Raw genomic sequence first — 16,906 nt, 5'->3', positions numbered from 1 at the left:
TGGCCGGGGCTATGACATGGGACAGGGGTGGTGGCAGTGGAGTCCGGGGTCAGACTGGGACCCTCCTGGGCAGGAGGCCTTGTCTGCTCTGTGTGTCTGAGTAGCTCTTCCCCATCGAAGATGCGTTGAGGCCTGCAGAGCAGGTGGCACTGGCCCCTGACTCGTCCCAGGGGACAGCTTGACCACAGTCGTCCCCAGCGTTCCTGCCACTTCTCCAGATGGTAGGCCGTTTGCCTCTGAGGAACCCTCTCTGCAGCCAGCCACGCGTGACCCCAACAAAAATCCAGCACCTGTCCCCTCAGGTCTGCCTCTTGGGAAAGACAAGAGGCCACGTGGAACCAGGTCTGTTCACTGTAGGTCAGAAAAGGGCGTGGGCCGGAGGCCTGGCGAGTTCTTACCCAGCCTCGCCGCAGTTCGCGCACTCCCATAACTCCCTGTGGAAAACGTGCTTTGAGACTCAGGCACGAAACAAGGGCAGGGGAGATTCGGGGGCGAGGGCGGGTAGTAACAGTGGCCCCTCCTGTCCCTGGGGAGTGGCCTTCGGATTCAGAGATGACCTCTTCAGGAAATCCTTTCTTTTTCGTCCTGGGGGTGAAGTAAGGGTGATAATTCTGTGTTCCCCCTCCCACCCCCAAAGTAAGCCAACACAGCCAAGTGGGGCAAGTCCTAACGGCGTCCCCGGGGTCATGCTGAACCCAGGTCTTCGGTGCACACAGTAACCAAACCTATGTGTGCACATGTGCACACACACACGCGTGGGGACCCTTTTTCCTCGTTCTGAGCTACGGTAGCCTCCACTTTTCCTCCTTCATGCCAGTCACGCACTGTAACTTTGTATTATACACGGGGTCCAGCACAAATGAGGCCGCTTTTCTATTACGAAATCTTTTGTTACCAAATCACAAGCATGCACTTCTGTGACATGACAGTATCACACCTCATGCATACCACATGACATGTTAGGTGAAACGTTCAAGTTAAAGCTGTAAATGATCACATTTCTATTATTACCCCACCAACCACGCTCAGGCAGGCGTTACTTCTGCCGGACCCTGTACTAGGCGAGTGCTGGAGGCCTTCCCCACGAGGGCAGAGACCAGGTGTGTTCTTTTTGCTGCTGTACGCCCTGAACCTGGCACAGGGTCAGGGCCAGAGCAGGTGTGGTGGGTCGGTGTGGATAACAGCAGTCAGCAGGCCTGGTCTTGTTCTGCGTGTGGACAAGGCAGCCGCCACACCTCCCTGGGCTCCGAGAGCGTCTCGTGGTGGCACATACGTGTGAGGGCGGAGTTGCAGCTTGGACTGCCGGAGAGAATACTACCCGTATTTTGCCGTGTATAATGCGCAGTAGTCTGCCCGAGTTTCTGAGGGAAAAATAAGGATGCCCATTATACATGGGTAGTACTAATAATAGAGCTATATAAGTGCTTTTAATTCTTTTATTTATTCTTATGCATTAAAAGTGTAACTCCAGAGAGCAATAACGAGATCTGTGTGCAAAATAATAATCTGGAATACGATAATCAGTTTTGTTTCTACATATAAATAAAAAATGGAAGGAGACAAATTAAAGTGAAAGATTCGTTTTTTTCCTGAAAGTTTGGGCCAAAAATGTGGGTGGGCATCCTGTATGGGAGTGCATTATACACGGCAAAATACGGTAAATCGAATTCTGGGCACATTATCGCTCCATGTGGCTGTTCTTAGGACACTTCTATTAAAAAGGACACATTAAAAAAAAACAAGTTGGGTGCTTCAAGGGCGCCCCCTGAGGCTCAGAGACCAAAGCCAGACCTGTGCAGAATTCTCCTGTTTAGAGTGCTGGCCCAGGGCCAGCGGTACTCTGGAGGTGCCAGCTAGGGCTCCCGCCCCAGCTCTGCCTCTTGCCAGCTGTGTGTTCTTGGGCAGGCTGCTGAACCTCTCTGTGCCATGGTTCCTCATGTGTAAAATGTGATAGTGTCCATCTCATAAAGGTCTTGTGAAGGTCAACTTCGTTACTCCAGGTCAAGTTTGGGCACAGCGCTCGGCGTGTAGCACGCAGGGAAATGCTCATGGCTCTGATGCCGATGATAATGAGGACCATGTGTGCGGGTTCTGGGAAAACCGGTTCCACCAAACCTCGGCTGGGGACATGCTGGTAATGTGGGAGACACCTTAGGGTGGTTTTCATTTCGTGCCAGCTGCTGCCTGGACACGAGTCCGAGGGCGCGCCGGTGGTGTGGCCGGGTCACGTGGCTGGGCCCTGCAGGGAGGGAGCCTCCACTGAGCCCAGGACTGGTTCCCTAACCAACAGTCTGCAGGGTTTTGGCCCGGCCAGCGCCCGGCACGGTCAGCCAGCTGGATCCGCATCACTTGGCATCTGCGGGCCACCTCGGTCCCCTTCTGTAAGAGAGGCTGGGCTGATCTGTGCCAGCCCTGGCCACCCTAGCGCCCGGTTGGAGGTCAGCCACGTGGCAGGGTGAGGACGTTGGGGTTCTGGGATGGGAGCAGGTGCCTGAGCACGCTGTTACGCAGTCCCCTGCAGCCAGCGAGGAGGGGGCATCAGGCCTGCAGCCTGCGTGCCCCTGGGCTCTGGGCAGCCCTCACGCTGCTGACTAATGCCTCCCCACCTCCCCCCGCCCCCCCTTCCCCGTTCAGGCTCACAGCACGCCAGCCCTGTGTCTGGGACAGCTTGCCAGCCAGGCACGCCCAGGCCTCAGAGACGCCTTGGGGAGCAGAGGAGCCCCCTGAGCTCCCACGAGGCTTCTCCATGGAGGCAGGCTCCTCTGATGGTTAGCAGCCTTGGATGGGCTCCAGACGGCACATTCCAGAAATCCTGGTCACCCAGCAGATGCCCTACAGGCTTCCGGGACTCCTAGTCCCAAGGACTCCCAAACACAGGAGTTGCTCCTGGAGTTGACGTCATCGTATTTTTAACTTCTTTGGCCCAAGCCAGCTTTGAAGACAGGGTGGTCACAACAGTGAAGTCTTAGCATCCCTTACAGAGTTTTGCCACTTAAAACAGCTTTGCCATCTGGACCTCATGGGCAGCTGTTAGTGCCTCTGTCCCATTGTGGGAGTCTGCTTTTTGTCCGTTCACGTCCTGACATGTGTGTCTGTGCGTCCTTTTGGGCCTCCCTCCTGGTCTTGGACGTCCCTTTAGAGAGAGCAGACTGCCTTGGCTCAGCTATGGAGGAGGACAAGGGGCGGCATTTGGGCACTTAGGACCGGGGTGTGGGGCTGTCAGGAGCCAAGTGCCCTGAGAGGTAGCAAGGCAGGGGAGCGGAGCTGGGGCTCCGCCCACCACAGGTGGGCACGCCCCGCCAGCAACTGTTTCCTGCAGGTGTTCCCTCTGAGCAGCTGCACTGGGTGCACGGGAGGGTGTGGTGGGGAGAGGCCTGCGGAGCTGGGCCCAGAGAATTGTTGGGAAAGTGGGGCCAAGTCCCCTGGTTTGGGCGGGCCTTGGAGGCAGGAGAAAACTCCCAGGAGCCACTTCCTTGGACAGTGATCCTCGAGCACCACTGGGGTCGGACCAGACCAGGGGCCTGGCCCCAGGCTGGCCTCTGATTTGTTCGGGGCCCATTCTCTGAGCCCCTCCTTGGGCCAGGGCCAGTGGCGGGCAGGTGGCTGGGTGAGAAGTGGAGAGACTCAGGCTGTGGGGGGTGAGGGGTGCCCTCCCCAGAGGGCCACTGCCTTGCCTCCCGGGTTCCTTTTCCCAAGTCCACTGGGGCTTCAGCCTGCGCTCCCTCCCTCCCCATCATCAGTGTCCCCAAATAATCAGGGAGCCCCAATGTGCCTCCTCACTTCTTCCCAAGAACAGCTTGCTGTGTGACCTCATCCCGGCTCAGTTTCCTCGTCCAAATGAAGGGCTCCTTGGCGTGGTCTCTGGGGCCCCCTGACCCTCTCCTCTCCTAGCTGGGTGGCGGGCAGCCACAGCAGGGATGTCCCCCTTGTTGAGGTCACAGCCGGCCAGGGCAGCCGTCCTGTTGACGGGGTTATGAGCTGTCACATGCTGGGTATTTTGGAGTTCAAGCCAAACGTGTCCAGGGCACTAATGGCCCCTGGGGAGCTCAGAACCTGGCGTCCCAGCCCCTGGGGCAGGGATGTGATTGGTCCCTGGGGTGCCTGGAGGCCGGGCTGGGAGCTCGCCTGGTCCCAGGGCCTCCCCAGGGCCAATGAGGGGGAGGGAAATCCGTGGGCCAGGAGATTCGGCTCTGGAGTCAGATCTGTGTGAATCCGCCTCCCTGCCCCCTCCTGCTTCCCCTCCCTGCCCTTCTGTCACACCTCTCCCTGCGACCTTAAACGAGTTAGTAGCCCACCTCGCCCGGTTAAAGGGACGATTCAGTGAGAAAACCGCCCAGCGATGCAGCCCCTCCAGTGTTAGCTGCGACCAGGCCCTGCCCCCGGCCCCTGCCCTGGGTGGCCCGCCAGCCCAGCGTCTCCAGTGTGGGAACCCCAGTGACTGCCCAGGCCAGCGGATCCCAACCCTTGCCCTTGCCCCCCAGGGATCACTTTTGTTTTCCTCCCTGAGCCCTCACATTGGAAAGACCTTCGCTACCGAAGGTCACTAGGCCCTAGGTACCCCCACACCCAGGCTCCAGAAGCAGGCCCCTCTCCGACACCAGCACCCAGTATGTTGCCTGCCCTGGGAGGCACCCCCAGCCTTGTGCCCCTGTACAACCTCCGTGTACAGAGACCTCCCCAGGGACCGTGGTAAATGCAGGCTCTGAGGCGGGAGGTCGGGCGGGGCCTGCGTGGCAGCATTGCAAACCAACCCCCCAGAACTGCCGAGTCAAATCGGCAAAACATATTGTTCCCTGTGCCTCCAAGTCTCTGATTCATTTGTGTGCCACGAGGTGAGGAAGCTTGAGAGCCGCTGGTCTAGTGGGCAGCTCCGTGCCCAGGCTGCGCCCCGGGCAGCTGAATCCGAGTCTCCGGGGCTGCAGCCGGGCCTCAGCCCATGAGGATGGTTTTCATCTGTGCAGGGGCTACAGGGAGCACCGGGAGTTTGAGACCCCCATGCCAGGGTGCTGCTCAGCTGTTGTGGCTTCAGCCAAAGCTGCCCACTGACTCCGTAGGAGACAGGCTGGTGTGCCTGTCCATGGGCAAAGGCTCGACGCCTTAAGGCTTTTGGGACATTGAAAAGAGGTCCTTGGTCCCCATCATTACAAGACTGTTGGGGAGGGGCTCCAGGCTTTGGTGCCCAGTGGCCCTGAACTTGGTTGCACCCCTGTTTGGCCGAGGGAGCCTGGGCAGCCTGGCGGGGACCCAGGCTGGTCTATCTGCCTGGTGGGGACTGGGGAGCTCGGGGAACGTGTGGCAGAGGGGCAGCTCGTCCGCCCGAACCTCGTCCCCTCCCTGCTCCCCTGGACCAAGGTCTCCTTGACCGAGCCCTCTGAGCCCTGACCCCTGTTCCTTTGCTCCCCCCTTTCCTGAACTCACTTCTTTCAGGAGTTTGTCTGCGCTTTGTCTCGGAAGCTGCTGTGACCGAGGTTACCAGCAGCCCTGAGGTTGCCGAATGCCATGGTTGGTTGGTTGGTTGGTTGGCAGTCTTTCTTGGCCCATTGGCAGCTTTGGACGCTGTTACTCCTCCCTCTTCCCTGAAATGCATGCCCCCACCACCAGCTTTGAGACCACGCCCTGTGCCTTGCAACAGGAACCCCACCTGTGCTGCCCCAAATCCCTTCCTCGGTCCCTGGACTCCTCCCCTTTGTCTCCACACCCAGAGGGCCCCCCCCCCCCAGTCCACCTGGTCCACCCTGATGCTATCCAACCCCAAACTCATCAGAGGTGCGTTTCAGCCACCCACTTGAAATCGTCTTTGGGTGTCTAACAGACATATCATATTTAATCCTTTAAAACCGAAGAATTGTTTATTTCTGGAATTTTCCATTTCATATTTTTGGACTCGAGTTGTCTGCAGGTAACTGAAACCTTGGGAAGCAGAACCACGATGAGAGGGTCGGGCTCCTGTGAAACAGACTGGAGACCAGGGGTTTCAGGAGGGCGTGTTCGTAGTTTCAGAGTCGGTCGGGTTTGGGGGCTCACTGAGAGGGGGGCACTTGAGCAAGAAGTCAGAGGAGGGTGTGGCGGACCCCTTGCTGGCCTGGGGGGAGCTTCGGGGTAGGAAGTGGCAGGTGCCAAGGCCCCGAGGCAGGGATGCACCAGGGGAAACACAAATGGCCCTGAGAGCTTGGATGTGCCCTCAAGGCCGGGAGTGGAGTGGCCCTATCTGGGTGCTTGAGAGATTCTGACCATCGAGAAATTACCACCCAGGGGAGAGGGCGCTGTGAGGGCCACCACCTGTGAGCCCTTGCTACCTGCAGGGCAGGAGTGAGCAGGTCAGATCCGTTCTCACGCACAGCCCTGCCTCCCACCCCGTACAGATGGCGGGGGGCGGGGGGGCGGGTAGCACATGAGGTTCCACTGTGCTTTAAAAAGCCCATGAGTTTGTGTTCCATTTAAGTGAAATTTCCAGAAAGCCGCAGAGTATGGAACAGTCTGGAAGCGGACGGAGAGCTCAGAGCAAAGTCTGTGTGGAGCAGGCCCCTCCCAACCCACCATGATCTTAAAAGTTAAACTACGTCATTGTACGGGACCCCTAAAAGTAATGCCAGACCCCGCTGCTTTTGAAAGACCAGACAACGCCGAACTCGTTCAGCCCTTTTCGGCTGCCTCGGATTTTGGGTTGTGAGTGTTACCCCTCTCCCCAGATGTCAGGAGGGGTGGCCGAAGACTCCTGTGCGGCGGGAGGGTCGTGGAGTCTGGCACCTTCGTTTCTTCGTTTGGTGGGTGGGAAGCGCCTGCCGCTCACTGAGAGTCCCACCAGATCCTGCGGTCCCAGACTCTCCGAGGGAGACCTGCACTGATCACACGGTACGCAGGTGGCCAGGGGACGGGACCGCAGTGCAGGGTGTGTGCTGAGGGTGGCCCGCAGGCATCCCCAGAGCGGCAGTGCCCAGCCGGGGCCCCACGTTGGAACCGCTGGGGAGCTTAAAACACCAGTGCCGGGTGCCACCCACAGAGACGCCGAGGCCATGGGTGTGGTGCGCAGCCCAGGCCTCCCGGGTAAATGTAGAGAGGAGACAGGCCGCAGGCCGTGGGGACGAGGGCTCTTCGTGGTGCCGAGGAAGCCCAGCAGAGCTGGGGCAGCAGGTCCGGACAGAGTGGGACGGGCTGGCTAGGTCGGCGGGCCGGACTCTGTGTAAAGAACGCGAGTCACACCTGGGAGCCCAGGACTGACGGTCGCAGCGGGGTGTGTCTCAACCCAGTTTACCTTTTGGGTAGCAGCAGGTCGCCCTTCTGCGGAGGAGCTCGGAGGGGGCCTCGCAGGGAACCAGGTGGGGGTTGTGAAGGCGGATGAGCCATCTGGGCTGCTGAGACAGTCCCGAGAAAGCCTTGGGAGTCACAGGGCCGTGTGATGTCAGCTGGCATTGTCCTCCCCTGGGCCAGGCCGTGTGAGCTGAGGGTTGGCCAGAGGGACCTGCTTACGAGAGCCTTGCCCTGACCATAAGCGCTCTACCGGGTGGGTGCCTCGGGCTGGGAGAAAGCAAGTCCCCTCCCTGGAGGAAATGGCCGTGGGTGCTGCGGCTGCAGGGGCCTGAGGGTAGAATGGATGTGGCCGAGCAGAGGGAAAGGTAGCTGGGTGGGCCACGAGGTCACGGGTGTCCTCTCTGTCGGACTGGCTGAGTTTTGAGCTTTTGGCAGATGTGGAAGGGTGGTGATGGAGAGAGGAAGAAGCTGGAAATCGGTGATGCCGGGTGCGACTGTCCCCAAAGCAGCCGCTTGTTTTGCTGCTTCTGCTGGGGACATTTCCCAAGACAGTGTAGGGGACCTCCAGCGTGCCAGGACTGTCCCTTAGTCCCCATCAGGACGAGGGTGTGCAAGGCACCCACATTTTCAGGCAGCCTCACGGTTGACCGTCCCCTCCCATGGCTAGGCTGGATGGCTGAGGGGCCCTGCTCACACTGGGGTGCCCGCCAGTCCAGGGTGTCCCCACAGGCCACCTCCGGGGCCTCTGAATGCCCGAGCACTGGGCCTCTGTTTTTCTGTCTTGAGTCTTGCTCAGGTGCTGGGATGAGCCAGCCCCAGGCCCCGACCACACAGCCTAGGGGAGAAATTCACACAGGCCTGGCCCTGATCTTGACTGAGAGCCAGGCCCTCAGAGGGGTCTCCTTTGTGAAACTGCAGGTCACAGTCTCATCCAAGATGCCTGGGCTTGCTTTCGTCATTGGTCTGTTTCTACATTTCATTGTTTTAACACACAGGCACGGAGGGCTTGCCAGCTTGGGCACCGTTACCACGTTGGTCTAGACCGGTCTTGGTCGTGGGGGCTGTCCTGTGCCTCGGAGGGCGTAGCAGCATCCCTGGCCCCACCCACCGGTCGCAATAGCACCCTCCCTCCCCTCACATGTGAGAGCCGACAAAGTCTCCCCACAGGGCCAACTCGTGCCCGGCTGAGGACCACCCGTCTAAACCCTGCCGTTGCCGCTCCTTCCCATCTCCGGCTCCTTTGGGCAGAGCTGACTCCCAGCCAACGCCTGGAGCAGGTGAAGTGCCCAGCTGCCTCGCCCCCCACCTCTCCTGACCTGAGGCCCTGCTCACTGCCATTCCTCCCTCTGGGCAGACTTGGAACCTGGGACAAGTCGCCGTGCCTTCGTTTCCCGCTCTGTAAATTAGGGACATGCAGTGTCTACCTGGGTGGGGTCTCTGATGAGTAAGACGGTGAATGTGCTAGCGGTGTGTCGTTCCTGGGCAAACACACACTTACGTCTGTTGCGTCAAGATGGGGGTGCAGCACTAAACAGGACCAAGGCCCTGACCTTGGGGTCACAGCTCATGGTGGGGGCAGACTCACCGTCCTGTGATTGCAATTTAGGGTATCAAGTGCTCTGACGGGGGAAGTAGGGGGCAGCGGGAGCCGGCAGGAAGGACGCCTCATCCAGGAGATGAAGGGGGAAGGCGTCCTGGAGGAGGTGGCGAGCTACTGGGACCTGTAATATGAGTACGGGTTAACTGGTGAAGAGAGGGGAGGAATAACAATGTGCATTACCTCTTTAAGAAAGGAACCAGGCCCTGGCCAGGTGACTCACGTGGAACATCGTCTGTAAACTAAAAGGTTGGGGGTTTGATCCCTGGTCAGGGCACATACCCAGGTTGCAGGTTCAATCCCTGGTTGGGGGTGTGTGTGGGAGGCAACAGATAGATGTTTCTCTTTCACACTGATGTTTCTCTCTTTCTCTCCCCCGGCCCCACCCCTTCCTCTCTCTCTAAAAGCAATAAACAGATCCTTGGGTGAGGATTAAAAAAAAATTAAAAGCTTTCCTGAAAAAAAGTTCAGTGTAATGGGCTGTTGTGGCAGATGGGCCAGACCGTGTCATGGGATCCTGGTTCGCCGTGCCCACCACCCCCCTGCCCTGTGTGATCCCCAACGTGGAAGTTAGGCCAGGGCAGAGGTCAAGTGCAGAGTCAACAGCCTGGAGGGGACTTGGCCCTCCCTCCCCCTCCCCACCAGCACAGGTACCAGAAACCAACCCCCCCCAGGTGCCTCGGAGGCAACGGCCCCAGGGGGCCAGCTGGGGGTCCTTGGGTCACCCCGCTGAGTGCAGTATCTACGAACCCACGAACTCACGGGTGGACGCTGCTGCTGGCCCTGTGCACGGGGGGAGGGAAGGCAGTGGGTGGAGCTTGGTGGGGCTCCCCTGGTGATCAGAGCTGACGTCCCATTGGCCTCCAGGGGCCTGGGCAGTGGGCTGCACCGAGGCCTCCAGGGTGCTGTCTGGGTCGGACCCCTGGTGACGGCGTGTGTCGTTTCTCCCCGCACAGCTACAGCCTCCGCCTGGCCGCCCGATGCCCTGCGCCGGCCGCCCCGTACGTCACCAGGCAGTGTAGGAGTGTCAAGGCCACGGCTGCCGCACAGCTCCCAGGACCCCTCCTCAAAGAGTAGAAGCTTCACCTGCTCCCTGACAGGTATGAGGAGGGCGGAGCAGCTTCTGGGTCCCTCTGGGTGGCTCTGGGGCAGAAGCGGGCTGCGCTGGGTTCGGGCGGGCAGGGAAGGAGAGGAAGGGGGCCTGATGGCTTGTGGAGTGAGCACCCTCTGTGTGCCAAGTGGGGCGCAGGGGCCTTCCTACAAGGAGGGCGTGTAGTGGGGACCCTGGACAACCTGGATTCAAATCCCAGCTCCGCCACTTACTGGCTGTGGGACCTCAACAAGGTAGCCAGTCTCTCCGAACCCCAGTTTCCACATCTATAAAATGGGGACAGTAGTACCTACTTCACAGGAGTGTTCCAAGTGTCAAATGTATGCAAATCATGAGAATTCCAAGTGTCACTTATGCAAAGCACCTAGAACAGTGCCGGGCACACTTACCTCGGCAGCCACGGTTCTGACAGTGACAGTAACGATTGTGGTGGTAACGATGCTCAGCTCCTACCCGAGACCCTCAGAGGCTGTAAGCCCAGAAGAGACTGTGACGTCCCATCCCCGCAGTGTGTTGGAAAGTAATACTGATCTGTAAAATAAGAAATGTAGGTTTATGTGGAGCCAGCATTGGGTCTCTGTCTAGATTCTTTGATGGTAAAACCTGAATTCATCCACAGAAACCCACCCCAAACCAGGGGCCTGGGCGGTGTCTGAGATGGGAGCAGGCTGGGGTTCCCCGTTGGTGACACAGCCTGCCTTCTGTCATGGTGTCCCTGAGACCGGCCTCTCACGCACAGCCGGAGGGCCCTGTGCACCAAGACATTGGGGCACTAGTTAGAAATACAGACCTCAGGGCCCCACTCCAGCCTGCAGAGCAAGCAGCCTGGTGCGCAGGGCTGGGGGCCCAGCGTTAGCAGGTGGCCCGGTGGCTCTGGGGTGCACCCAGGTTTGGGGTCCTTTGGAATGAGCGCACGGTGGTTCCAGGCGAGGATGGGCCGAGTTCAGACTCAGGTCTTTGCGTCGTGCTTCCCACCCACCCTCCCAACCAGATAACTCCCTCATCCCTTGCTCAGCAGTTGGGGATTCTGGGCTCAGCCTTCTTTCTCGGGGTGCAGGGAGGTTCAGGAAGGGAGTAGAAACAAAATCCGCTCCTCCTAGGGAGCTGTCTTCTGCAGTGGGAACTGAGCCCGCCTCTCAGGCACCAGGTTGAACGTTGAAAGGGGCACTAAGATAGGGCAGAACCGGAAAGCCCAGATCTGCCCTCTGCCCCTCCCCTCGCACAGAGGGCAGACGGGGCCCTGACCAGGGAGGCGTGGCCAGAGTCTTCTGGAGAATGGGAGGCAGCGCCAGGCTGAGCGGGTCTGACTTGGGGTCCCATGTGTGTTTTGGGGTCCTCCCTGTGGCCGTGGGTGCTGCTGCATGGCCCTCCGTGCTGATGGGCACACAGGGCATGACTCCCAGCCCAGAGAGGGCGTTCTTTGCAGCCCAAGGGAGAGCCGGGTGTAACGGGACTGGTTTCCCGCACAGAGCCTGGCTTCCGTCCACTGCCGCAGTCTCAGCCTCTCCAATGGGGTCAGGGCACGGCCCTGCATGGGCACCTTCCTTTGCCTTATTTTCTAACACATGCAGCTTCCCCAGGAAGTCCAAGGTCAGGGTGGGGACTCTCTCACTGTCTTGCAGATCTGCCTCTGGCTGTGTCCTCTCGTGGGAAGAGAGCAAGTGCTAGTGTCCCTTCTTACAAGGGCACTAGTCCCATTCTACCCTCATGACCTCACCAAAACTCGGTCACTTCCCAGGACCGCCCCCCAATGTTGCTGTTACATTGGAGGTTAGGGCGCAGTCATTGGGGGACAGTTCAGTCCGTCACAGTTCCAGAATGATGTTTAAAAGGCCATGAAGGGATGGATAGGTCAACACCCTCCTGTACAGAGGGGGAGCCTGAGAGAGAGCAGAACTCCAGTCTTCTCACTCCCAGGAAGGATGGCGGACTTTCTGTGGACTCTCCCCGCCCCCCAAAATCATAGACAGACTGTACCTGTGTGTGGGCTCTGCAAAAAAGGGTGATGTCCTCAGGGCACCCAGGGTCTGGGTTCACACTGTCACCCTTGGCGGGCTGTAGGCTCCCTGGGCAGCTTACTGGGCAGTGTGGCCCAAGTGAGGTTCTGCCCAGCGTCTGCCACCCACTGTCTCAGCGGTGTCCCCCTCTTCTTGGCTTTAGTGACATTTCTGGCAAAGCCCAGAGCATTCTCTCGGCTTTCACGTCTGAGAGGTGCCGCACCGCCTAGCCCGGTGCCAGCCTTGCGTGGCACGTCCAATCTTGCCTCTGTCTCTTTCCAGTCCACGGGGCCAGCTGGCCTTGTGCCTGAGGGTCTGGGAAGGGAGGTTCCAGGGAGGGACTGGCACTTCTCCTTCGTCTGGACTCCACAGTGATCCTCCGCCCTTGGGTCCCACAGGTGGGCAGGTGGAGGGTCTGCCCCTGTCTGCTTCTCTGCTGGCAGAAGCCCCCTGGGAGCAGCCTCTGCCAGCCTCTTGCCCGGGGGTCCAGCCCACAGTCTCTGCTGCTGGGGCCACCTCCTTGGAGGGCTGCCTCTTGGGTAGGGGACCGGCAAGATGGCTTTTGTTTGGATCCCACTCGACAACCCACAGGAAATTCACATACTCTGGCCACGCCCTCCCCCACTCGTGCTCAGATGGGCGCGGGCACACACAGGCCTCCATGGGGCAGGGGGCTGCGTGTCTCAAAGGCTCAGGGTCCTCTGCAGGCAGCTGTGCCCCCAGGCCCAGCACGAGGTTTGGGGGAGGTCGGAACTGACAGCGTGGTGGCTGAGTGCCTTCTGGAGTTGAGCTGAATCCTGTCTCCAGTAATCCTGGCAGCTAGTTCACTTCTCCGCATTTCAGTTCACGCATCTATAAAACGGGTACATTGTAAGGATTTACTAGGCTGCTTAGTACGTGAAAACTATTTAGGAAAGTGCCTGATATGTAGTAAGCCATCCACAGTTCGGCACTGCTGTTCTTACGAATCATCATATTGTTGGTATTATCGTTAATGGCATTATTACTGTTACTAGAGATTATTATCATGATAACAGAGGCAGAGGTTATTCCTAGGCTGCTAATAATGGTGATGCTAATCAGGTTCACTGGGCGAGAGCACTGAACCCTGGAACCTGCCTCAGCCCCAGTCCAGCCTCAAGTTCAACCCAGGGCAGCAAACACCCTCAGGTGCTCATGTGTGCCTGGCTCTATGCCAAGCCCCATAAACGGGGTTTCCACCGCGGAAGCGTGACTCCGCCTTTCTCTTGTAACAGAAAGCACACGCAGGCTGTCTCTGGAGTGTGCTTGACCTGGGTTCAAGTCCCACCTCTGCCACTCGTTATCAGCCTGCCCTTGTAACAAGTTACTTCTCCTCCCTGAGCCCCTATTCCTTCTGTGCAAAATGGGGGTCTCTGTCGCCTGCCAGGAGGGTTGTTCAGTGACGTTGGAACTGCATCGGAAAACTTCTTGGCAGTACCCACTGAAGCCGAACAGATGCCTACCCAGGACCCAGCCATTCCACTGCCAGGGCTACACACAGCTGGCGTGTGTGCACGCGTGTACCAGGAAGTGTGCACAGGAATATTCACGCTACATAGGTACGCCCACTGCCCAGGCGTACCACACATCTTTGAGACGTGCTTCTGTGTAGGAACGTCCTGGCAGCGCCACCCACGATGGCCCCAAACTGCACACCACCTGGCCATGCACTGGGAGTAGGCTGGGCAGGCGAAGTGGTGATCCTACCCCCGAACCCCAGGGCAAGCGAGGAAATCGAGAAAAACTGCCCCGGTGCTCAGAGCAGATGACGCTCACAGGCGCGTTCAGCAGAGGAAGTCAGGCACAGAGGATGGGTACTGATTGACCTCATTTATCTGCGTGAAAAAACGGGGAATCCAGCCATGCGGATAGAGGTCGGGATGGTGGTGGTCTGGCATGAGAGTGTCAGTGGTCGTCCTAAAAGGGGGCTGCGTGGGGGGCTGGGGGAGCTTGGCCCTGTTCTGCCTCCTGACCTAGGTGCTGCTTGGGCAGGTGCGCTCGCCGAAAATTCTCCAGGCTTTGCTTTTCCCTGCACGGATGCTAAACTTTAATAAGTAGCTCAACTGGAAAATGAAGTGGGATGACGCTTGAACAGCCGGCTGAACGTGCGGCCACCATTAGTATTGTTCTGTTCTTTGTCTCCTCAGCACCTGAAGTGACCTGGAATCAGAGAAGCCAAAGGGACTGACTGGCCTTCTGCCCTGCAGGCAGTACAGACCTATTCCAGTTCCACGAGCCTGCGACAGAGCGGGAGTGCGCGAGTGCGCGCGTGGTTGTGCGCGTGCGTGCGTGTGTGCATGCGTGCGGTCTTCAGACGAGCATCCGGAACCTGGCGGAGGCAGGGAGGCAGCAGACTTCACACCATGGAGGACCCTCAGGTGCCGCCCAGGACTCTGCTCTGCAGCCCCGCCTCCCTGCGGGGGTGGGGCCTCTCCTACTATGCAATTTTTCAAGAGCTCCTTGATCCTGCTTTTTGCTTCTCCAGCTGTCCTTTGCTGGAGCGGGGACCTTGGTCTGGCCCAGGGGTGAGCTCCAGTCCTGTCCAAGGAAGGCCTTCAGGAGGAGGCCTGGCTCCCCTTCCAACCGCCCCACCCCCCACCTCCCGTGTCCCCCACCATCTCTGGGAATCAGTAGCACGTAGACACTCGGGAACCTCTCTGGCCATCCCCCTTGGCCTGTGCACTTGGAAAGCCTGTTTCCTAGCCTGAGTGTTCTGAGCTGCCGGCGCTTGAGTCATTTCCAGATTTGAAATTGTGGTTAGTCCATGTGCGTAGGGAGAAAGCCCTTGTCCTCATTTATGGGTCGGGTTTCACCTGTGGGACAGGCGCGTGGGGGGGGGGGGGACGTCCTGTGTGCTCCTTTGCCTCCCTGGGTGGGACCATCAACTCTTCCAGTGTCTGAGCTGCTCAGATTAGCTGAAAAGGGAAACGGACAAACAGACACTGGAAAGTGAAAATTAAATCGGAAGTTAAAAAGCATAGAGGGGGGAGGAGAAGCAATTCCGGAAGCTCTCCATCACCTGCCAGGGACCGGTGGAGGTGGCCCCCTGCTCGCTGGTGGGACCGTCCAAGCCTCGGAGAAACGGGTGCGCTGAGCTAGGAGTTGGGACCCAGTGAGGGTCTTGGGTTTTGTGCCTTTGGGGCAGACCCCAGACGAGGATGTCTGAGACCACTCCCGCTGCTTCCTCAGCCCCATGTTCCATGGTAACGTATCCACCCGGAAGTGGAAGGAGGGGGTTTGGAAGGCAGCCGAGTGGTCCCGTGCAAAAAAAGGGACTTTTTTTTTTCAGGGCTACTATGGTTGATCTTGCAACTCTGTAAATATGTATGTAGACAGTTTTAAAAGCACGTATTTATGTCCCTGACTGTAAATGCCCCATTTTTAAAGTTTTATAACTTGTGTTATTTAATTAATCAGTCGACCGGCTGCAGTGCGGGCTCCGAGGATGGTCCAGGAAAAAGTTCCCGTGAGACCCTCACACGGGCAGAAAAACACTGATCGTTGGCCTCCACCACAGTTGTCCTGTTTCCTACCCGCTAACAACCGTTGCTTGTTTTAAATTTTCATGAACTGGAAGGCAGTCTTTTGCCCGCTCCCGAAAGGAACCCTCACAAGCATGAACATCTGTGTCCTAATGATTTTGTCCCATGAATGTCAACACTTACCAACTGTACCCAGCCTCTGAGTTCTTGAGGGTTTTCCCAGTTGAGCAGCAGGGAAGGCTTATGAACCCCAACTTGAAAAGTCACCTTCAGCCAATGGCGAATTTTGGAAATGCTGTGTGTGTGGGGTGGGGAGCCGCTCATTCTTTGCGTGTGCAAACGTGCTGTTCAGCTTTCAACACTCCGGGACTGTCGGGAAAACTGCTACAAGCCGTCCAGTCACAAAAAGGGGGGAGCAGTTTGACGAAGAGTGGCGTTCCCTGGCCCGTGGTGGCTTGGGAGCGTGGGTTTGGGTCTCAGCTCTGTATCTGCCCTGTGAAGAAAACTAACAATAAAAGTGTGAAGTGCGGTTGTAAAGAAGAAGCGTGGGAGTGATCCTTGGGGTTTCCGGTTTCGCGTCTCCCATTTTGGTGGTGACCGTGCGGCTGGCATGGGGGTGGGCTGCGGGTGGCGGGGCTGTCCTCGAGGACTCCATTCCTGCAAGGAGAGAGAGCTCAGGTTTTAAGGAGCTCCCTGTGGCGAGGTCTTACCAGGTGAGCGAGGGTACTGTGCATGCAAGTCCCCTCCCAGCTGCCAGCACTCAGGGGAGCCACGGCATGAAGACGGGAAAGGCCGCCGGTGACGGCAAATGTATTTTCTTCAAACAACTTTATTGGGCTTAATTCATACACCACATCGTTTACCCATGTAAGTATGCAAATCCGTGGTTTTAGTTCACAGAGCTGTGCGACCACCCCCGCTGTTTGTTTTAGAGCATTTTTATCCCCACGCCTCCCTGAGCGCGGGGCTCTTGCTCCGCCCCAGGTGCGTGGCCATATCAGAAGCACAGACTTAAAAGTACAGGCTCAGGGGTCCCCAGCCAGGGTTCATTGCCAGCTCCGCTCCTAAGGGGCTGTGTGACCTTGGGCTGGTCACTGACCTCAATGTGGTTACTTATTTTTTACAAGGGATTGATCGCCGCAGCCACCTTTCTGTGTTCTAGTGAGGAGGTAATTTAGCTACCGCTGAGTCAGTCTCCTAAGGTGAGTGAACTTACCTGCTTCCCAGATCACTTGGCTGATTGTTGAATGAGAGATTCCTGGCCTCCACCCACCATTTGCACTGAATCAGGACCCCTGGGGTGGGTCTAGGTTTCTACATTTATGTCAGCTAGTTCCATCCGTCCCAGCATGTTTAATGCCCGCTAAAGTCACAGACTGCAGCCGTAGCAACGACGGAGGACAAACATTCCTGGCCCGAGCCAAACCACCATGGTCTCGGGGCCTGTGGG

General features: G+C 58.1%; 1 protein-coding gene across 4 annotated transcripts in view; it reads left to right on the top strand.

Moving 5' to 3' along the window:
- The window catches only part of PRDM2 (PR/SET domain 2), a 112,725-nt gene extending 96,744 nt beyond the window's left edge, over positions 1-15,981 (top strand). For 3 of the 4 annotated variants that reach the window (XM_053660274.1, XM_037165642.2, XM_053660275.1), the window contains 2 exons: positions 9,802-9,945; positions 14,122-15,981. In XM_053660274.1, coding sequence (XP_053516249.1) covers positions 9,802-9,922 — 121 coding nt within the window. In that variant the 3' untranslated portion in view covers positions 9,923-9,945; positions 14,122-15,981. The remainder of the gene's footprint in view (positions 1-9,801; positions 9,946-14,121) is intronic. The other variant, XM_037165645.2, reaches the window with a different exon arrangement.
- Positions 15,982-16,906: the final 925 nt, after the last annotated feature.

This window comes from Artibeus jamaicensis, unplaced genomic scaffold (assembly GCF_021234435.1).
Source record: "Artibeus jamaicensis isolate MK-2021 breed Jamaican fruit bat unplaced genomic scaffold, CSHL_Jam_final scaffold_847, whole genome shotgun sequence".
Taxonomy (NCBI): domain Eukaryota; kingdom Metazoa; phylum Chordata; class Mammalia; order Chiroptera; family Phyllostomidae; genus Artibeus; species Artibeus jamaicensis.
Note: the sequence above shows the minus strand (reverse complement) of the source record. Positions and strands in the feature narration are given on the sequence as shown.